This window comes from Dendroctonus ponderosae, unplaced genomic scaffold (genome assembly GCF_020466585.1).
Source record: "Dendroctonus ponderosae isolate FM_Combo_2020 unplaced genomic scaffold, Dpon_F_20191213v2 Dpon_F_20191213_2, whole genome shotgun sequence".
Lineage (NCBI taxonomy): Eukaryota > Metazoa > Arthropoda > Insecta > Coleoptera > Curculionidae > Dendroctonus > Dendroctonus ponderosae.
Window position 1 is genome coordinate 10,261,498 of NW_026018165.1, and position 23,054 is coordinate 10,284,551.

Below are 23,054 nucleotides of genomic sequence, written 5' to 3' on the forward strand. Positions count from 1 at the left end.
TTATTTTATTAGTCATTTAATATCACAGTACAATCAACAGCTACACATAAACTACGCTAATATATACAAAATAAAACCGTAAGTACAAATCGCTTGAGAAGATGCCTATAAATAAATTATGTTAATAATACTTCGGTAATGTGCAAATCCACAATGGGCCCATCGAGCGTTAATTGTGATATCATAATTCATTTCTAAGGACGAGACACATTCAACACATGTTTCGCTGAGTTCGGTAATTGAATTTATTAAGGTCAAATTGAAAAATCCTGGTTCTTTGCGTCATTAATTTAAAAATAAGATCTTTTGCAATCATCGCCAATCAAACCCCAACTCTTAATCGGATGCATCGTAAATTCTTTTGAATCCATAACAAAAACGGCTGAAAGTTATTGAAACATGCGTGAGAGTGTTCTTCGATGTCTCGTTTTTTTCTTTACTTCCAGCTAATGTAGACGTTTTATTCAAGTCCAAGCCGACGTTCAGACTATATTATTTGTATCGGTTTTTTTCGCATTCTGTTTTTCCAACAGATCATCCAGCTGATCGTGATCATAGTATACCACAAAATCTTGCGGAGATAGACCTTCGAATACAGCACTCACTGAAGGTTTCAAGTTGTAAAAGAAAAGAGGCTGATTCCGTAGGGCAAAGTCCTTGGTGATGGTTTCAACCACAGTTGCAGCAGTATAGTCTGCACCATAAATGTGCGAGCAATCAATCACTACCGGAATGCCTTGCCTTATTGAATGTTTAGTGACCAAATTTCTTACGTAGTCTGTTGATGGGAATATCAGGCATCTGTCTGGAGTTATCATTAGGTATTCTGTATTGCGACTTGTCTGGAAAATAATTAAAACACAACTTCAGTTCCCATGCTACACAAATAAATAAGGTATTCTACCGGGAGGAAGCACATATCTAAATCCACCTTTTAGTGACACGTCGTAGATTTTAAGTGGGCCAAAGCAGAAAATTAGTCTGAACTAAACAGGGTATTCGCAAGCAAGTTTTGAATGGGCTTTCAAGTCCAAACCGAAACTTTGGTGAATGTAGACCAATTTGGATAAATGGTATAAAAAACTGCTAAAGCAGGACAAATATTTTGCACCTGTTTACGCAATGTAATTTGTTAAGATCCAAATGACTCAGAAAGAAGTAGTTTTATACAGGCTGATTCACACATTCACAATCTTATAGACATAGACTCAGAGCCGTTTCGAGTTTCTATTTAAGTTTTTTCTCTCAGGTCTCAGGGTTAACGAGCTACAACCAGGGTGTTAAAGTAAAAAAAAATGTTGGTATTTTCTCTATCTCCTACAGTTTATGAGATATTTTGCAGACATTTTTAACGTAGGCTAATGTTTAAACCATTTACCCGTAGGTAAGGCGACTGGTTGTGAAAATCTGCAGGATGTTCTTTTTTCTAGAGGCCCCCTTTTACTCCCCGAAACTTTTTTATGGTGCGCCACTGACTTTTTTTGGACGGAACACATTTTTGCTTTTGCTGTTCAATTTAAGAATTTTCTGATCTCTTGCAGTTTTTTCGTATCTGCCTTCGTTTTCCAATAATTTGTACACACATAAGGCAATGTTCGGTTTCTGGGTAATTTTCTATGAATTTTTTAAAATTTTTTTTGTGTCCTTTTGTTCACATTTTCCTTTGAAAGGTTCAAGTGCAAGTTGTATTGCATATAATTGTTCAAATAGGGATGGTTGACGAGTTCCAATAACTCCAAATATCCATATATTAACTTCAACTTATTATATTATTATAAATCCAAAAAAAATACACAAAAATGTAACGAATATTTAAATTTATTATGAAATTAACATCTTTCACAGAAAGATGTGAACAAAAGAACGCAAAAAATATAAGAAATATCATGGAGAATCACCCAGGATGAACACTACATGGACTTATATTTGTGCAAATAACTCGAAAACGAAGACAGATACGAAAAAACTGCCATAGACCAGAAATTTTTTAAATTGAACCACAAATTCAAAAATTTGCTCGGCCGAAGTCAGTGGCGCACCACAAAAAAGTTTCGGGGAGTAAGGGGGCCTCTAGAAAAAAAACATCCTGCAGATTTTCACAACCAGTCGCCTTACCTACGGGTAAAAGGTCTAAAAATTAACCCACGTTAAAAATTTGAGCTAAATATCGCATAAACTGCAGGAGTTAAAGAGAAAATATCAAAGTTTTTGTGAAACTTAATTCCCTGCATCCTGTTAACTATGGGTCTGAAAAAAAACTTAAATGAAAACTCGACTCGCCCCTGCTTTGTGTCCATAAGGCTGTGAGTCGCCCTGTATATCATTGGAGGTGTTTTTTTCATTTGCAGAGAAATTTGCACAAAACTGTTAGTAATTCTCAAATGATTATGCCTCCAAAAATTTATTTAAATTATTTCGTTCAGACACAGATATTCGTATATACCAGTGTCTAGCTGCGCTCATAAAATGTTTTTAAAATCAACTGTTAATAAAAACAATTTGATTACAAAACATTCAAACACATAATGAATATGATTAAAAAAGTAGTTGTGAACTGATGATTCTTAAGATTTTACAACGTTTTGTATATTTTGAATAATTTCCGTAAGTAATGAATTAATTATTATCAACAGTTTGAACGCAAAACAGTGAGATATTCAAAGATATTATTTACAAAAACCGGTGTTTTCCTTGGTCAATGCAACTTTTTAAAAATACCCACGTCCTTATGCATTAAAAGCAAAGAGCGGACTGCTTATTTGATTTAATATATTCATGAGTAAAGAAGCTTTATTGTCCCATTTGATCATGAGAAATACCAAAACAAATCAGAAAGTTATGTTCAGGTTCAGTTCCTAGTTACTCAAACTATTAACACTATATGTAATTAAGAGGAAATACGGAAATTAATTACTTATGATTCCCTTAAACACTTACCGTTAATCGTTCGATGCTGATTTTGGGCCTGGCTGCGTGATACAAAATAAACAATACATTTAGTCCAATTCCCACCAAAATTCCCACTTCCAGAGGTAGCACTAGACAAGCGACAAAGGTGCAAACTCCCAGGAATAGATCGCTTTCTGCAAGGCACGAAAGGCGAACATTAAAATACTGATTTTTTCGCAATATTGTAAAACTTACTTTTTGATCGCCACATTGGCTTAACCACTCGAACTTCGACCATAAATATAACAGCAGCAATGATAATCGCTGCTAAGGCAGCTTTGGGAATGTAGTAGAAGAAGGGCGTGAAGAACAGCAGGGCCAAAATGACCAAAATGCCAGTGTACAAACCACCCAGAGGAGTTTTAACTCCGCTGCTGTTATTAACGGCGGCTCTTGCAAGAGCGCCAGCTCCTGGGAAGGCATGAACGAAAGAGTTGGCGATGTTTGCCAACCCGATTGCTATTAGTTCTTGAGTTGCGTCTACAGGCTTACCGTCAGCTGGAACGTAAAAAATATTAATATAAAACATAAATATTTCAATGGTTTGGGTCTGCTTAACAGGAAATGTTAAAAAAAAATGGTCAGCTCTGGAAACTTGCCCAGTCTGAACTTTTTTGTTCCAGTTTCATTTTTCAAAAACGCCCATATGGAGAGCTGATGTTTCCAGTTCAGAGTTTCCCAAACGTTAGTGGAACACTTTGTAAACCCGGAAATTTGCCCCTAAATAATAACCCCCAAGCGTTGGTTTATTTACGCTAAGTTGATTTTTCCTGAACTTTACTTTAACACTTAAAAAAAGATCGCCACATTTTTTTTAGGCGTTACGTGTGTTTTGGACATTTGCTTTAGTGAAAGCTTTAGAGTAAACCTCCCTTTCTAGAGAGTTTCTAAAGCAACAGAATCTGCTGGTAATTGCTCTTAAGCTACTTTTCTTAGCAATATCAGCAGAAATTTCCATAATAAATTTTTTTCCTGTTAATTCTTATCTATTATCGTAAAAATAGACTCTAAATCAGGGTTTCCCAAACTTTTTCTATAATGAAACACTTTGCAGATAAAGAAACCCAGACATTTTAATGGAACGCTTAATTATTTTTAAATTAATTCCGCGGGACACAGTATGGAAAACTCTGTATGAATTAAACCGTCGAAAGGCCAACAATTCAAGTTAAATAGGTGGAAGTTTTTGCCTGCTTTTATGACAATCCGAAGATGCGCAGGTGGTTTTTCAAAAAGCAATTTTTCAAAAAATAGATCAAACCAAGAGTTCGTTGTCACTACATTATAAAGGAGAAACTTAATTTCAAATGCCCTGAAAGTTTCACTTTTCGCATTAAATCTGATAAATTTTGGGAGGCTTTGGAATCTGTACTTGAAACGTTTTCCATTGCTTTATTGTTATGTTGTTATATTATATGTTAAATATAWTAAATTATATTGGCTAAGGGTTTGTTTATGGTTTGTTGATAAATTKAGCAGAGCGTTTTGCGCTTATTAGGAAACCATTAGAACCATTTTCTAGCAATTTTTAGTTCAGACTTGGGTAATTGAAACGTTGTTTCCAATAAASTCACAACAGATTTTCCCATTCTYATCTGCTCATTATATTTTGCTTGCGTACTTACAGAATGCTTTGCAAATGGCAATAGTTTCCAAGAGACCAATTAGCGGTGTAACGATTATTCCTGTGCTCAAATTTGCCATCATTTGGACGAACGGAACATGTACTTCTGTATTATTTTCTATTCTGTTATATCCACCAAATGGAGGCGGTTGAAGACTAGGTAGGCCTGCAGGTACTGCTCCTATAAGTGTGAGTGGGGACGTTCCTGCAAAAAAACATTCATTCATTGTACAACATCTATTATCTACCAACAAATAGATTTTACATCTATTAAGATTACGATATATGAAAATGACACATTTCATAATGTATGTATTTTATTAATTTTTAAGTTTTTGTACAGCTTTCGTTCTCCTGAGACTAAAAATGTGTCGCAATTTTAGGAGAATTTCTTGGGTTGCAATTGCAAAGTATAAACACTAACTTATAAATCTCACTCTGATATAGCAATATCAAACGAAGTCTCTTTGAACACCTAGACAGTTTTAAAAAAATTAAAATAGTTGAATAAAAAATTAAATTTAATAAGAAACAAAAAAAAGCGTATCCGAAGGAAAATGGTTATACTTGAATTAGTTTCGTATATTTAGCATAGACTTGAAACAAAAATTACTTTCTTAAAACCAGATGCTTAAAAATTGTAATTTTGAAAAAAATGCACATTTGAACTTATTGTAGATACCAGTTTTAAGCAAAATTTTTCTATCCTTAAAATAATTCCGTTTTCAGTATATTTACTATTCTAAGAAAACAAAAACTTCTCAAAAAATAAGGCCATTTGTGATTCAATGTGATAAATAAAAAAATATTCACTTACCATCATATAACGCGTAACCGATGAATCCACATACAATCACAATTATTGCATTTCTAGCAGTTGCTAAAAGCCATAAGGATTTGTTGAAACACTTCTGAAAAGCGGAGAGTTCTCCTTTGGATGGTCCAATTTTCATTTGTCCAACAACCTGAGAAAGAGTCAAAATATTTTTTTAGCTATTTGCAGATACTGTTAAGCGGCGAAGTCATTGCACAGTAACAAATTGTTTGAAAATCTTTTTATTTTTAATTTGATAGGTTCCAACCCTAATAGTTTGCAACCTGATTATTATTAAATAATTGTTAATCACACTTGAAATGGTAAATAAAACCGAAACAATTACCATTAAAAGTAAATAAACGTTGGAAAATTACATTCGCTTAAACTATTTTGGTTTTATCTACCTTGGCTAAATCTTGTTCTATTTTGTCTTGTTCAAATAAAATAAATTCTTACCCGCATCACCAACAGCACGATAATACAAGCAATACCCAAACAAGTGTCCCAAGCGTTTGTATTGTGAATATCTTGGAAAATGTTTTTCCATATTTCGGTGAATACTGATCCTGGTGCATGTACTCCCAAAATATCTTTTACTTGTGACGTTAAAATAATTAACGCCACAGCCGAAGTGAATCCAGATGATACTGGACCTGAGATGAAATCTATCAGAAAACCTGAAGAAAGAAGAAAATAGTCTTAGCTTATTCAGATTTTTGGTGATGAACACTTAATAAACGAAATGTTAATTGAAGTTTACAAAAGAAACATAACTTATGAAATGAATGAAATTATTACTTATACTTAATGAACTAGAAGCAATAACTAATTGCGACTTCTTCAAAAGAAAATTGCGGTAATCAATTCAATCTCGACTCGACAATTTGGTGAATTTGTTCTAGGTAAAAATGTGATAATTGTGGTTATAATGATAATGTGATAATGGAACCTACCGAGAAGCCAAATGATGCTGCTTTAAATAAACATATATTGAAGAATTATAATTGGTGCAGTCTGTAGGATTATGCACATTTTCTTTATATGGCGCTTTATGTATAATCTGGATTAAATACGAATTAATAATTGTTCTCAGTCCCTGCCAAGCTTTGAACAATACAAAATGTTGTTAGTCTTAATAAAATTGCGTATTTGAGTATTTGAAAGGGACATTTTCCATTCTGATTTAATTAATTCAAGTGAAGTAAGCAAAATGGCACACCCTGAAACAAGGTGAGATCTCTTCAAAAGTAAACTCGAAAATAACAAATCTTACGACGAAGAAGTAGATAGTTTTAACAAATTCGTGCAGCAGTTCATGTAGAATCAATATTTAATACGAATTCTAATTGTTATAATTCTCTGGAAAGCTTGGAGCGACGTAAAATCGKGTAACTCTTAATTGTTCAATTAGTTATTTTTATGAAACTCAGTTGTATTATTTTTATATATAGTTATTATTATATATTATTTTTATATATAGTATAATAAATTAGTGTTATTTTAAAAGTGTTGGTTCTATCGTGCGTTCTTCTATTTAAAATGCGTTTTGGATTGTTTTGCGTCGGACCGTATTGAGAAAAAATAAATCCGACCCTAATATACAGGGCCGGATATAATTTTCATGAACTTGAAAGAATATTTAATGATAGATTTTGCGATAATTTCATATGCCGGAAATACTGAAGAGAACTGGTGGAAATGTTTCAACTAAGGTAGAAACCACCGAGAAGAAAATTTGTTTCGGAAGACAAATAACATACGGCTACAGTTTACAATGAATGTAGTTTTTGCAATCACGATAAAAAACATGTTTGAAAACAGATTCAAATTCATCATACTGACGAAACATCTATTTAAGTAATGGGAATATATATTTTAGACGTAAATATCAACAGGCAAAATTTGCGATATTGCTCGAATATTAATCCAAATATTTTTGGAATTGGCAATCCGGAAAATTTTCATTCAGAATTCAAAATATTTCATTTTAATCACAAATTTGGTTGATTTAACAACGAATTTCCAGAACTCAGTTCATTGGAGTGGTCTGTCCGCTCACCTGATTTGAGTCCTTCGATTTTTTTTTGGCTAGAAACATTGGAAACGCTAGAATTTTGCAAGTCTGGGCTAATATGAGAGTTAAGGGAGAAAAGTTCGTAATAAATTTCAGAAAAGCTTATTGTACTAACTGGAATTTTGGTCACAATTGTTTTACATCGTTGATAATGAATAGCTAAAACAATTTAAAAAAAATTGGTTTGAGCAGATGTAAAAAACACGTTTTATTTCATTGATCGCAAGACTTTTATCAAAAATAAACAAAAGCCAAATTATATTTTAAAAGTCACATTTTTTATATTTACGTTAAAACGCAGTTAAAAACTCAGCGCTAAGTTTTGAGAAATATTCTGGGTCGCACTGTAACCATTAAGCCTGTCCAAGTTCGCAATTTGCTTCGACGCTTTTCTTTTCGAGTTCTAAATTCCAAGTTAACACATAATTTCTTAAGAAGTAACAGCACTTTATACATATATTGCGACTTTTAAAGAGTATTTAACAGCAAATCAAACAAATTAGAACACTCCCAATGCATTTTGTCGATTAGATAATAAAATTGCTTAACGTAGACATGTAAAAGCCAGAATATTTCAATCAGTGGTTTTTTTAATCCACCAGATGTGATTTTTAGCTATTACAAGGCCAAATGATTTAAGACAATTGTTTTTGAATGTCGCTTAAGTAGGTTTTGGGCTAATAATTAAAGGGGTAACCTTTAGTAAAAGTGTTACATATCTGTTCGTTTCAATAGCAGAGGATATCACCATCTAATTAGAATATTTAATTAACTCTTAGTCAAATAACGATTCGATATGGTTTCGGTGTGTTAACATTAGTTACACTTTAGATTAGACCCAAGAGTAAATCAAGAACAGGAGAATTAAACTTTAATTGTTCACATAAACAGCACGTTTTAAGTATATTTGAGCAACGAAATGAGAAATTCTAGATTATAATCCCACATAAAATCTACGTAAAAGAAATTAAATTCCAAACTCACATTTTATTAGTTGATTCATCTTCGAAAAATCGAACAGATATTTGTAATCCGATTTCAGATCGCCAGAAAAAGTTACATATCCAGCATGTGTTTTTTAGTAGTTTTTTTTATCATCATCACGTATGATTAATTTTTTCTAAATTCTACATGGAAAATAAGGTAGGCGTTTTAATAAGGCTTGGTGAAGAAAATGTAAACATTGTTTAATATAAGGTGGAAAAATTCGAAACTGTAGGAACACTTTGTAAAACCACTTCACCAGTTATCAAGTATGCATAATGTATGATACAACTGAAGTAACTAATTTATTTTTTTAAATGTATTTAATTTCCTTCCTATTACTTTCTGCCTACTTAATATGCATTTAATTTCAATGTAAATGTATAGAGAATATCCGAAAACGTTTTAAAATTAAACAACCTTCGAGTGAAAGTTCAGCCTATAGCTTTTTATACCATCAGACACAAAGGCCATCTGAGATAATGCCTCAAATTTGACATATTTATGTATTGAGCCGAAAGGTTTTGTTTGTTTTGGTTTCTCAAAAAAATTCCTAATTTCAAAAATGGCATGTTAAAATAATGTTTGCACATTTTGTAAGAGTTTCATTTTTGGTCGAAAAGTCCTATACATATTCTATTTTATTCACATATGATTTTAACTTTTTTATACAGGATGATATACGTAGACCGTGCAGTAGAAGTTTTCCAACTTACAGTTTTTTTAGAAACTTCAAATGTTGTTTCCGGTGATAAAGAGTATTGCCGAAACCACGCATAAAAAATGTAAAAAATCAGTTTTTTTAAATTGCACTTAATCACTTTTTTGGTTCTGTTTAGTTTAGTTTAATCATAGCAATTTTTTTAAACAGGACCAACAAGTTTATATCTGTGTATAATTTGAATTGAAGACAAATAAACATGTGCTAAAATACAATAACACTCATGAACGTTTGAATAAATATTTCAGTATCAGGATGAATTTAAAATGAAAAAGTGCTGGTATTGGTCTTTGAATACTGTAAGCTTCAGCTCGACTAGAAAATATTGTAACTCCTTTTCCGTGTTTTTTTTGGTGGTTTATTTGTTTGTTGCACCTTAAAAATCCATCGATTTAGTAATAAAATTATTTATTTTTACGTTATCGGAGATTTCTGCTACCAGTTCCATCCATACTAATCACCAAGCCATAGATTGCTAAAAAAAACTCACCTAATCCAAAAATTCCCATTACAAATTGAACCAATCCAGTGAAGAAGCATAGCAAAACAGCATGCTCAGGACCCATCCCTTTAATTGATTGGAAAGTTAAAAGGGCTGAAATGGCAGTTGGCCCCATAGGAACATCCTTGCAACTTCCGAAGAAAATGTAGACTATGGCTCCAATAAAAGACCCATAAAGACCATATTGGGGCGGTAACCCTGCTATGCCACTGTAAGTAAATTATACATGGTTTTTACTAACATGTAATCAGGTAAAGTTGTAATATGTAAGTAATAATGTATAAACTTGTATACGGATCATATGAGACTTAGTTGTTAGTAAATAAAGATTTTACCTGTATGCTAATGCTTGGGGTATCACCATCAATCCTACAGTAACACCAGCTAGAATATCGCCCACAGCAGCCGCTTTGTCATATTTCGGTGCCCAACCTAAGACTGGTATCCTTTTGTAGAGCGTTTTCTTGGTAAGTTTGCTCGATGCTTTCTGTTTGAGCCATGGCAGTGTGTCTTTTTTTCCCTCGTTCCCTTGGACTAGAGAAAATAGCAGAATATCAATTTGAAGTTCAGAAAACATCAATAGTAATAATAATCATGGATGCACAATTTGATATTTTTTTAACAAACTGTTTGTTGGGTAATTCGCTTCAAAAGTGTTTGTCTATAAAAAAGACAGAATTTCCTCACTTTTTAGTTATTATTATTTTAAAGTAAATTAATATTACTTTTTGATAAATAATTCGTTCTTGCTGCGAAATAAGAGGCCTATCTATTATTATCAATCTGTAATAAAAGACGTGAGGAAATTCTGCCTTTTTTAAAAACAAACATTTTTGAGGCGAAGTACCCAACAAACAGTTTGTGAACAAATGAAGCCGCCTCAACAATATAGAACTTATCTACAATTTGGAATGTTTAATTAGCATACCATACAATAACATTCCGTAAACAGTTGCATATTCAACACAGGAGAATAAAGGCAAATAAATGTTATTCGTTATTGAATGGAGGAAATTAAAATAACAGCAAGTGCTGATTTATGAATTTATCGCAATTCTAAGTCCTATTCAGCGCTTCCATTATTAGATTAATATTTTAATTTAATTCTGGATTCAATTCAATTCCATTTTCAGGATTAAACTCTTAATTGCTTTAAATACTGGCTCTATTTAATTAATCACCATTCATTTTGAATTATTTGATATTCAATCATTTATAATTTCAAAGTAATATTGAAAACAATACACTTTTTCTTAGTTTATTGATTTGATCAAAACTTAATATTTTAAAGCACGTTTTTTTTTCAACCCCAATTTCATTCCAAGTTTTCTGCCGTTCGAAAATTTTGCATAAGAGCTATTTACACGTATCATTGAAATTTTTTGCAGATCTCGCTTAGTAGTTTTATTGCTTTCAACGCTGAATTAATGATTATTGAAACTAACGCATTTTTTGTTAAAAAATTCAAATTCTATTTTATGCCAGCTATGATTGGCTGATATTATCCCGCTTTCATTGTAGGTATAGTTTACAACTAACTAAATCTTTCCTACTCGTTTTTAGACTTTACCATTTAAACGCATTTTTTTACTTCAAAGAATTAAGTAGAAACTAAATTGTAATTAAAAAATTGAAAATGGTTAGAAGACCTAAAAATAATTTTCACTTTTAAGACTTTAAATCGGTGAGCTTTCCGTTATTCGAGTATCTAAATTTTCCAATATTTATCTTATACTTTTTGGAAAATTTTGCGATTTTATCTTTTTTTGCGAATTTATTTCAAGAAACTAATTTAAATATATACCCGTATTTTTGCATTTTAATCTACAATGTTTTAATAGTAATATTATTTATGTAAATGTCAGATTTTCCTAACAGTTGAGTTATACGGAACCGATTTTAAGTAAAATGTCCACCTCACTTAAATAATTACTGTTTTCGTAACTTATACTTAGTTATAATAAGTGTTTCATTTAAAACCGATTCAAGTTGTTGAAAATTAATAACATCATAAATACGTTTAGCTATGAGTTAAACATTTATGTCATGTTTTGCTTTCTTTTCTGTTTGTGACTATATTTGTATTAAAGGTCAATTTCTATGACCATTTATATCATTCATTGACCTGAAGTATTAATTGCTTGAAGTTGTAATTTAGAGTTGAACAAATCACTTTAATGAAAATGTTTCAGTAGTCAATACATTTTTTTTCATTTTCATACTGATATGCTTATTTCAAAACTATTACGCCCTTCGAGACATCAACGTCCGAATTAAAGAATAAAATATTTTCATTTTTATTATGCCAAAGTTATCCATCTCGAGGAATCGGAAATTATGAGCGACTTAGAAAAAAATTGTATGTGAACTTGTGTTAAACAGTTCTACAACCCATAATTATAAAAAGCTGATAAAAATGTGTCGATTTAAACATATCATACAATGGTGCGCTGAATAAAGTAACACATAATAAAGTTATTTTCATTATAATTAGACAACTATAGAAATTTGTTTCGCTTCGTTTTTTGATTACGATTTTTACGACATTACGACAGGCCAAATAAGTCCAATTCCAAATTTGAAGTAAATCTTTCAAAAACTGCAGAAATCCCAAATGAATTAGGAAACCTTCACCAGGCTTTACACCTCAGTAATTCAGTGCCGATTTATAACGAAACTGCGGTCCAACGTATATGAAGATTTAAGGATCTTAAGGCTTGAAAATTTTCAATGTCATTATTGTGTGCGTAATAATGAACTTTAATTCTCCATCACATGCTTAACACATTATTATGCACAATGCAGAAATTATTTCAAGCTATAAAGAATATGTTAAGAATCCGGGCAAGGTGATTATTTGTTTTCGATGTATCTAATTACAAAAACTAACTGAACACCATTATCACAATGCTTTAGAGTAGTATTCATTTCTTATTCTTAATTCATTCATTGTGAATTGAAATAAAACACCAAAAATTTGTATTACAAATATTATTCCTCCTAAAATTTTTCATGATAAAGTTATTATTTATAGAACGGTACTCACTGAATAAAGCGAATTTGCCAGAGGTTAAAATAGGAATGCAACATTATATATTTCTTGAATAAATTCTAGCAAAGGTGAATCGTGGTTTTAAACAACTTTTTGTTCAATTCTCATACAAATTACAAATTATGTATATTTTTTTATGAAAATTTGAACATACTACTTGGTTTACATTTGAATTTTTCATGTTTTGGTTTTCTAGCATTTTAGTTTATTTCTTTTTAATTTTCTGCTGATCATCTAGCCGTCATGCTGCCCCGTATTATCACTAGCAGAACGCAAAATAAATGGACAAATTATCTAATTCAAAGCTAACAAATATTATAAAAAAGGTTCAACGTTCAAAATAATAAGATTAACAATTTCCGGCACATTGCTATCAAATTATTATTTTGACATTTTTTTCAATGCACTAATAGTTGAACTTCGAGTTAAATAATCTAATTAAATGCGAACAAACATCGCAATTTCCAGCCAGTTTTTGAAGATAAACTTGTTAAATATTTATTTAGCATTTTACGCAAAAAGTTCCGTTGGATTGATTTACAACTTAATACTATTTAATGAGCTAAAAGTACATGTTTGGAAGTTTTTTGGCTTACTATTATTAATCTGATAAACCTAAACCGAAACGTAATCTTTTAAGCCTCCGACGCGTGTCCGGATGAATTTTTTACACCGGCTTAATGTATTAAAATTGAGCTGCAATAAATTACGTATACATCTACTACTGAAAAGTGTTTTCTAGATTATATTACTTACGTTATTAATGCACACCAGCCTAAAAATACATTATTTAAATATTTTATGGTTGTTTTCTAAATTTAATTGCTCCTTTTTACGTCGAGTGTGATAAAAGTCAATAGTGTAGGGGCACATTTATCGTTTTATTTATGACTATATTGTTTTAGGATAAGTCCAGGACTAAGAAAGGTAGATTGAGCAAAATGTTAGCCAAGTTTCATAAGCATTTTGCGCGTATGAATTGATAGAATTGTTGTTGAAATGAATCAATCGAAAATTTTGTTTGAAAATACTAGAAGACTCATGTAACTTTTTCTACTCAAACTCAAATTCACTCAAACATTATTAAATTGTGATATACAAACATTTACAAGAAAATTAAGTCAATGAATGATTAATTTCAAGAACATGAAATTACGTAAATGAGGACTGTAAATAAGTAACGTTCAAAGTGCGGAAGCTTTCAGATAAGTTCTATATGGTTGAGGCGGATTCATGTTTTCAAAACTTTTTTTCAAAAGCAAAAGCAAAAATTATGTTATCAATAATTATATTATCAAATCAATAGAAGGTGTGAGAAAATGATCATTTTAAGCATTTAAAAGAGTTGTAAGTTCTATCTGCAATAACTTGAGAAAAAAGGCTTATTTAAACTTCAGCTTTATTTAAGCTTTAGTTCGGGTTAGTTTGGGTTATTCTTATTATATTGTTTTGTCCATTGTATGTCAAAATGGAGGGAAATAAATGGGAACGTAGTTAAAGAAGAAAAGAAGTGCAGTAAACGACTAAGACACGGAATTTATAAAGATTCGAATTTTTGCATAGTAGGAGAACAAATACTGTTTACTATACAAGACCAAAAGAATATGGAGAGCTTGTCGGAAAAGGTTTGGAGATATTTCTGTGTTAACCCTTAAAAATGCTTAAACACCGTCAAAAATGTAAAAACTTAATGGTTTGGTATATTAAAACAAGAGAGACAAAAGCAAAACTGCACAAGATAAACGTTTTTTGGATGAACTTACTAATGGCACGTAGACTATAATTTGTGTTACCAGTTGTTAAGTTTGAAAGTTTTAAAAATATTACGTTTAAACCGAAGTTCTATTCGCCGGAAAACTATTTATTGTGATTTTTTTACATTATGTTTAACTGATATTAAAATAACTGAATTGATTTCATCAGTCAGATTGTATTTTTCATCACCGTTTATAGATGCAGGAAAGTACTGTTGTTTACTTTCTAATTTTTTTAAGAAGCATAARTTTTAAGCAATATTTCGTTTYTTAAACACTTTTTTTTCTAAAGTGGGGGATTTWGAAAACTTCCGTATAAAATACTTTCCCGGCTAGTTTGTTTGCCAGTTCTATACATATGTAATAATTGCACATGCTTTTTTCAATTTTTTTATTTTYGTCACACTTTYCTTTTAGATAACGTAATTTACTCTTCGTTTTCCATAAGATTAGTTTTAATTAATGCCATTCGTTCGATTGACTACGACTGTACAACGTTCCAAACAATACAATTTTACATCCATAACTCATTTTATCTGAACAATTCCACTTCCAAATCTGCAGAAAGTTTTAATGATAATGATAAAAAAATGTATTTTTACTTTAGAATTGCGTTAGTTAATCTCATGATAATTGTAACATGCGTCTAAATCAACCTAGATATTAATCAGACCAATAAATGACGCAGTATTGACAAAATTGATTAAAAGCATTTTGATAACCCTTTAATCCAGACTTAAATTAATTATATGCAATATTTTTCTGTTTGTAACTTTTCTAACAAACGTTGTGCATCAGATTAGATTTAATTTTAGCTTTTCACCTTAAGTGCAGATACACAATGAGCGTAATCAATCAGTCGAAATAATCAAATTACTTTAAAACTTTTTGGAAAAACGTTGGAACAAGTCGATTAGTCATTCAAAATTTGCATATTTTCGAATCTTATACGGACGTCTTTAAAGTGAAAAATCTATAATTCACGATCAGCATTGATTTCCTCATGAAACGTTCTTCTATCTTTTCTTAGATCCCTTTCTTAAAATTTCTTGCCAAGAGAACCCATAATCTTGAACTGTTCTTTGYCAGACTGGTACAATAGATGCAAATTATAGAAAACGGGGTTKCGCATTAAAGTTGTCACGTTTAGGTTTGTAAGTAGAAATAATGAAACAAAATATTCAGTCATATCTAGCACATTTACACCATTTTGGACAAAAATTTAGAATATAATGCAAATATCTATTGTGTGAGTTTGATTTGGCATCGAAAACTGAATCATCCTGGATCACAGAAATTTATCCTACAGGAGATTTGGCAATACGAGCTTTTCCAAGAAAAGTATTTTTCCAGAGCCTTTGCGTGATAATTTTGTTAGGGAGTGGACACAATTTGATGAGTACATTAATCTTGCTAAATTTCCGCGATTACAACGGTAGTGTAAACTTTAATACCCAAAATTATCAGTTTAATTTACATTTCCGAGTAAAACATCGTCACATTTCTACATGTGACTGTTTCGATAAAAAAAAACGTTTATTCAGTTCAGCATGCTAATAAAATGTAATAAAGAGATAGGTTTTCGTGGCTTAAACGGACCAATAATTTTTGGAGTTAAGCCAAAGGCAGTAAGTTTGTCTCCAACCCCATTGGTCCGTTTAAGCCACGCATAATTTTCTCTTTATTTTAATTTTCAGAGGCCAACAAATATTGATTATAGCAACTTAACCAGCATTAATAACTTAACCAGCATTATCTTACGATCATTCTTTTCCACAATTTTTGATTAAAGTAGTTTTTACAAAGTAAGTATGATAAATCCCAAGAAAAATGCAATTTTCAATACGCACAACCCCAATGAACTTTCGATGATCATAAATCAAAGCAGAGCATAAAACGAATACGCAAGATAGTTAGACTATCTGCAAAGACCTAAACTGGGCGCATTAATATCAAATAAATAAATAAATAATTGAAATTGGAACATGCTATAGGCCTGTAATGAAACGCTGAAGATCAATTTTTGCACATGAATGTTTATCTCAAAATACCTTTGGTTGTGTATTTGCTTTTTAAAAAGACTGTAAACAGTCACCGATTTAAAAATCTGGGATTAAATAAATTAGATAACAAAATTTAAAGAATAACTCAGCAATTCATGACAGAACATTAGCTGATTGCGTAGAAACATCACCAAGAGTTTGAAAAATTAATTGGGCTTTTTCCAACATTGCAAACTTAATTTACATTACAAATTCTTGCAACGCCTTCACAAGTATATGCAGTAGAATTGAACACTCCAGATTCTTTTCATATGAAAGGACATTCGAAACAAAATACCATAAATGGCTGTAAGTTTTCTGGAGTTCTGGATGCGTCAAAGATCCATTAAAGTTATTCAGCAGGAATTCATATGATTCAATGAAGCTTTAACATAGACGATGGGAACTGAACCACTTGAAATTTACTATCAAACAAATCCTTCAAAGCTTCAAAGCTTCAAGTACTTGCAGGAAAAAGGCACTTGAACGATGTATAATAATGCAACAAAGAATTCTCATCCACTAAAACTTCATACCATCAGATCTAATAGACCAAAATGGTATTCACATTAAAAGTTAAGTTAACCGTGCACATTGCATCTATGTATCCTCAACTTAGAAAACGTTATTTTCCCATAAATAAGAAACGGAAAACATTAACATAATACCTACACTGTTTCGAATTAATCACTCATTTGCTTTCAATTGTTGATCGCTAGATAAAAAATCAACCACTCCTACAAAGATAATTGCTTATCACTTACGTAATGTGTTATATTGCTGAGGATCTTTGACATCCATAGTTGATTGACTGTGATTAAGGCACTAGATATTGAAAAATTTTAGGTACTACCCGAGGTCCAGGTTCCTCAAAGGTCTACCGACAATTAAACAAAAGTTGAGTGGAAAAAGCAGCCACGGGCCTACTTTGCTTTTTTCTTTATCATATAAGGCAATAAATATTTCCTTAATCTGCAAATGCCCAGTTAATATTCGCCGTTTTTATGGTGAATAATTCGGTCGTAATAAAGTTGTCTTAAAGGGATTTTGCAATAAAGATACTATAAATTAGAGAATTAGCAGCTGATAAGAAATTAGCAATAAGTTCTAGACATGGTGACGTATTGCCTCTTCAGTCATGTGATGGGTTTGGTAGAAGTGAGCCAAGGAAACTGTGCCAAAAAGTGCTTTTAGTCCAGCAATGAGACGAAGGTCTACTTTTTCTGTAAATAATATTTTTAYGAAGCTAAAATGGAAAACTTCTTACTAATTATCGTGTATTTTCAGACACTCCAAAAGTGTAACTCTTCATGGGTGCAACCAAYATTTAATTGCTTTTTTATTATTTTTTAAAATTTAGTATGCTGTGCAGCATCAGTTCGTTGGTTCATTGGCGATAGTAAATCTTTGAGTATTTCTTAAGAAAAAAGTCCATATAAAGTCAGCCTGATGAACTGATATAGTCATCATCAAAAGAGSRWGATAAGAATTCTGAAKATGTAAGCCACTCGTGCTTGCRAAACGTTAGGAACAAATTCTAYCGAGCGACGGAGTAAAAATCCGAAAAACCCATTAGTCATTGTCATGATGGGCTAATCTAAATTTCCAATTATTAACATTGCTGTCTAAATTTATGCAAACTGCAAGACTCAACTAATAAAGCTTCATATAAATTAATCATTTGTTTATTGCATATAATTTCATTTATTAATAGCATCAACAGAATTAAGCAAACATTTTCTGCTTCTGTTTAAAAACCACATTATATTAGGAATGAAAGCAATTAAAAAGTATGTGTTATTACGATTTTATTTGCACCTTTTGCAATGAAAAGGCATTTAAAATTTGTGTTTGTATTACGCGTACAATATCCAAATCAATCGTAAAATCAAGAGACTTAATCTCTCTTGTTCCTAATTATCTAACTGGGAAAAATATTTCTGATAAAACAACTGATAAAATCAACAGAAATCATGTGCCACATATTTTTAATAGTTAAGTCCATAACATTACTAAAGGGCTGCCTTAAAAACCTTCAAAAATGTTAGCTTCTGCAGTAAATTCAAAAACCTTTCCAGCCAAAAAACTCGCAATCGTAAAACTCATATTTAAATTTTTATGGCCCAGTTATGAAAAACCGATAAGCAGACTGAAAAAATTAAGCTAACTAAAATGTATACTAACCAAATTACATTTTAATTTCTGAGAATGCGACTAACTTTTAAGGTGATACCAGACAATACTATAGTATAGGGTATTTGCTATTATATTAAGAGGACTTAAAACAGTGAGTTTTGTGAGCAATTTAAGCAATCAATCAAATACGTTACACTTTTGTAAGTCTAAATCTTAGAAGAAAAGCTTGCTTAATACTTCTTTATCGACATAACAAATTATAGATAAAATACCCTAAAGCTATGAGGAATGTGGACTAATGAAAAATCGTTAATTCGTGAGTTACACCTGAAAATTAAACCAACTCAAGTTTACTTCAAGTAAGTACAAAATTCATGTCTTTCGTTTCTTTAATTATCTTTATGGCGAATTATTAAATTACTAATAAACTTCATTTTACTCGTTTTTTCTTCAATCGTTTCGAGATCACATGTAAATAGAATAGAATTGTTTGATATTGTACATTGTTGCGAATTCAATTAAACACCAGATTTGTTACTGTTACCGATAAGAAATCACTAGAGTGTAATCAGGAGCACTAGACCTGATATTTAATCTCCGCTGTTTTAATTAGTATTCTATAACAAAAATAAAATCAGGAATGTTCTATCAGGATGCAACGTTAAATATATGGCAAACTATTCCACAATTGTTAGTAAAAAATTATAACTAATTTGGCTAAAGATTTTACGATCTTTACGTATTTGTAAGATGACAACAAAAGCCAAACTTTTCGAGGGACCCTAGAATTAATATGCAAAACTATTTATTATTAAATTATTAAAAATTATATACATATAAGCAAGCACTCCCTTCGAATATTTTATGCTAATAGTCTCTAAACCGGGATCTGGGAAATTTATGACTGAGTAACCAGTCAAAAAACCTATTTCAAACGATTTCGTTTTGTAATACCTAACGTTTTTGAAATGTATGAGAAAATTTTAATAACGATTACTTTTTAGGTTCTGCACAAATGCACGAACAAGGAGAGCTCAACGGTTATGCCATTATTTACAGAGTGACCCGAAATAATGCAGGCATACTTGTAGGTTGATCTTACAGAAAAAGTTGAAAATTACAGAGGGAGAGGACTGATGTTTTCAAAGTTTCCATTCTAAACTTGGCTACAAATGTTATTTACAACTAATGATCACTTTTCTTTTACCACTTGGTAATGGAGAGGTAAATCATCCATGCTGTAAAGGCAATGAATAGAACTTTTGGATTCTTCCCGAATTGCTCAAACGCTTTATAAATTGTTGTTCGTATGAATGCAACATGATTCACTTTCAAATGAACACTTGCTGTTTTGGGTTCATGAAAAGAAAAGAAACAGGCATCAAGAAGAAAACGCATTAAATAAAGCTTTCAGATATTGCTATCTTTTTGCAAATAATATATGGGAAAGAACTACTGCTTTTTATGCCAGTCAAATGCAGATCTAGATAAATAAAAAGCTTAAGTTTACTACTATTTACACATTTTAAAATGAGTAAGTAAACATTTATTTATTAACATCTATAATAATTACTGTTTAGCAGATAGTGATGCTAACAACTCGTGATTGAAATGCCAATGCCATCTAATAATGCATCTAGTGTAATTCAATATTGAGAGAACAACGTTAGAGCTCTTTTTATTAAGTTGTTAGCATATCTGAGTAGAAACTAAGGTAAATGTGCTCATGAACTCATTTCGCAAAGATAATTGAAGCAAATAAGTGATGAATGAGAAACTTTCGTATTTAATTAAAATAGTAAAGTAACTATGAAAAACAACAGTTAACCAGCAGATATATTATTTAATCAAAGTTAGTTTAAAAGAATAACAAAAAAGGCCAGTATCTGCATTGTTTTAGATATTTAGAAAATTCAAATGTTAATTTGGAATATGAAACAAAATTTCYGGACACCTGGTATACCGTTTGTATACATTTTAACAAAAAATACTTTTAGTAGATTTAGAACATGTTGAATCTCCTTGATCATTTTTGATTTTACAGCCGTTATCGAACAAACAATTATGRCACTATTTTTTGCCTGTAGTCTGTAATTAGTTTTGCTAATAAAAAGCAAATAATATGTAATTTGTCAGTAATACTTACATATTATGAGTCTGTTAGCGTCAAAAAATCTCAATAAATACGTTTGGATAGTGGGTTTTGTCTTGGATTCAAAGCTCCTTTTATTTTCTTAAAATGGGTTTATTCGGATCTTTCTCAAGACTGAAAGGACAGATCAAATTGAAAAAAACGTTTATAATCTTGGTAAACTGTGCAACCGATAGTAGAAAGATGCAATATTTTATTTCTTCTGGCGTACCGTAAAGAAAGACCAGAATAAAGAGTCAAAATGTCGAATATTTTTAATCCAGTTTCAAATCCGCTATTCAAACATACTTATTACGTTATTTGCAATTTTGCTTCTTAAATTTCAACGTATTTATTAGAGATATTGTTTTTTGATTCCGTCTTTAGTCCGTATTTCTCTAACAATATTGTAGTATTTAAATCCAGTGGCTAGCGGAAATAAAGTCAAAAAAAAAGGGAACTATAAATAAAAAACAGAATAGTGAAGAAATATTAATAACAAAGTAACCGTGGATCTGTTAATAATATTTTTTTTTGGCAAACATGCAGATATTAACCCCCTAAATATGAAAATATTACTATGAAACATCTTAAAGGATGAGAACATGTCACAAAAATAAGTTATCTCTATAACCCAGGAATTCTGATTGATGATCAGAATTTTTATTGTATAAAATGCTGTGTTTTTTATCAATCTAATATAGGATTATATGAATATTAAACTGAAGCTGCTGAAAATATGTATTCCTTTTTAATTATGTTCTGGCGCTTTTTGTTTAAACTTGGATAATACGAGTAATTCGGAATCAGAGTTATTCATATAAGAATTGAAATGATATGGATAACTTATTGAAGTAAATATATTTTTTCACCGTTCTTCATTTTTGGGACTACTTTGAAAGTAATATTCCTGTACACAAACATGCTACTCTCACCAACACAATGCACAAGTATTAATCCAAAATCCCTAGAATCAGATTATTTTGTCATACAATTCTATACTTGATCACCGAATGTTTATGTTTAATAAAAATCGTCGTTAGCATTTTCCAATTGGTTGATAAAGTGATTTGCAAGTAGCGCGTCATACTTTCAAATTAGAGACGAAACGATAAATAACTTTAATCTTTAGTTTATCTTGCAAAGAACGTCATCAAGTCTTCAAAGAACAATTTCAAAGTTCAGTTTCAAAAAACAGATTTAATTTTACGTCAGGAGCACCAAAGGTTGATGCACTGTGGGGTTCAGCAACTTCTAAGTTTAATCAGGGAAAAATGTTGGATAATTTGTAGCCGGAATAAGTGTAAAAGTATTGTTAGATAGTGTGTGGTGTGCCTCAAGGCAAGACCAGAGACTGGCAATAACTGTTTAATCTGAGACTTTCCTGGAGTTAGAGGGAATGAACACTATGTTTTTGCAAATGTAGGAACTGATTATGGAGGTCTATTTTTCATTAAGGATAGAAAAACCAAGGGGGCTAAAATTGTTAAGGTTTGGATATGGCTATTTTTATGTAGTATGTATGTGCACAAAAACGGTTCACATAGAAATTGTTTTTGATTTGACTTCTGAGAATTTTTTAGCAGCTTTAAATCGATTTATGAGTAGGAGAGGAAAACCCCTAAACACATATTCAGATAATGGTACTAATTATATAGGGCTAATAAAGAAATTGAAAAAATTTATGAATTTTTAAAGAATTCATCAGTCACCATAGCTACCGACTTGGTTTCTGAAAGGGTCCAATGGCATTTTATTCCGGCAAAGGCTGCAAATTTCGGTGGGCTCTGGGAAGCCGGCATTAAAAGCATTAAACACCATTTAAAAAGAGTGATTGGTGTGAATTCATACACTTTTGAAGAGTTTCTGACCATTTTGACACAAATAGAGGCTGTATTGAATTTTAGGCCTTTATGTCCTATGTATGATGATCCTGAAGATCTTACTGCGTTGACCACGGCACATTTCATAGTAGGTGGAAATTTAATGGTTCTTCCTGAACCAAATTTAACCGAATGTGAAGAAAATTCGTTTAGTTTAAGAAATGGCAACGTATTCAGGTGTCTGTGCAACATGTTTGGAACTGGTGGAAAAACGAATATTTGAGTGAGCAAAATCGTGTAAAATTGAAGCGTAACTCTCAAGGTAATTTTAAGGTAGGGACTTTAGTGTTAGTCAAACATGATTCGGGACCAATCTTAGACTGGAAACTGGGACGCATAGTTAAATTATATCCCGGTAAGGACAACGTGTGCAGAGTTGTGGACA

The 23,054-nt window shown here is 31.3% G+C and overlaps 1 protein-coding gene and 1 long non-coding RNA gene across 4 annotated transcripts in view; one reads left to right on the forward strand and one right to left on the reverse strand.

Annotated features, from left to right (window-relative positions):
• LOC109538988 (sodium-independent sulfate anion transporter) overlaps positions 1 to 23,054 on the reverse strand; it is a 32,991-nt gene continuing 9,937 nt past the window's right edge. For 2 of the 3 annotated variants that reach the window (XM_019906483.2, XM_019906485.2), the window contains 8 exons: positions 10,007 to 10,205; positions 9,660 to 9,880; positions 5,847 to 6,067; positions 5,391 to 5,538; positions 4,575 to 4,778; positions 3,145 to 3,447; positions 2,938 to 3,083; positions 1 to 842 (listed from right to left, as the gene is read on the reverse strand). In XM_019906483.2, coding sequence (XP_019762042.2) covers positions 483 to 842; positions 2,938 to 3,083; positions 3,145 to 3,447; positions 4,575 to 4,778; positions 5,391 to 5,538; positions 5,847 to 6,067; positions 9,660 to 9,880; positions 10,007 to 10,205 — 1,802 coding nt within the window. In that variant the 3' untranslated portion in view covers positions 1 to 482. Of the gene's footprint in view, positions 843 to 2,937; positions 3,084 to 3,144; positions 3,448 to 4,574; positions 4,779 to 5,390; positions 5,539 to 5,846; positions 6,068 to 9,659; positions 9,881 to 10,006; positions 10,206 to 17,283; positions 17,433 to 23,054 lie in introns of those variants that run through there. The other variant, XM_019906484.2, reaches the window with a different exon arrangement.
• LOC109538989 lies at positions 18,248 to 19,933 on the forward strand. The gene is made up of 2 exons (XR_002172079.2): positions 18,248 to 19,014; positions 19,660 to 19,933. It is a non-coding gene; the product is annotated as an uncharacterized LOC109538989 (long non-coding RNA).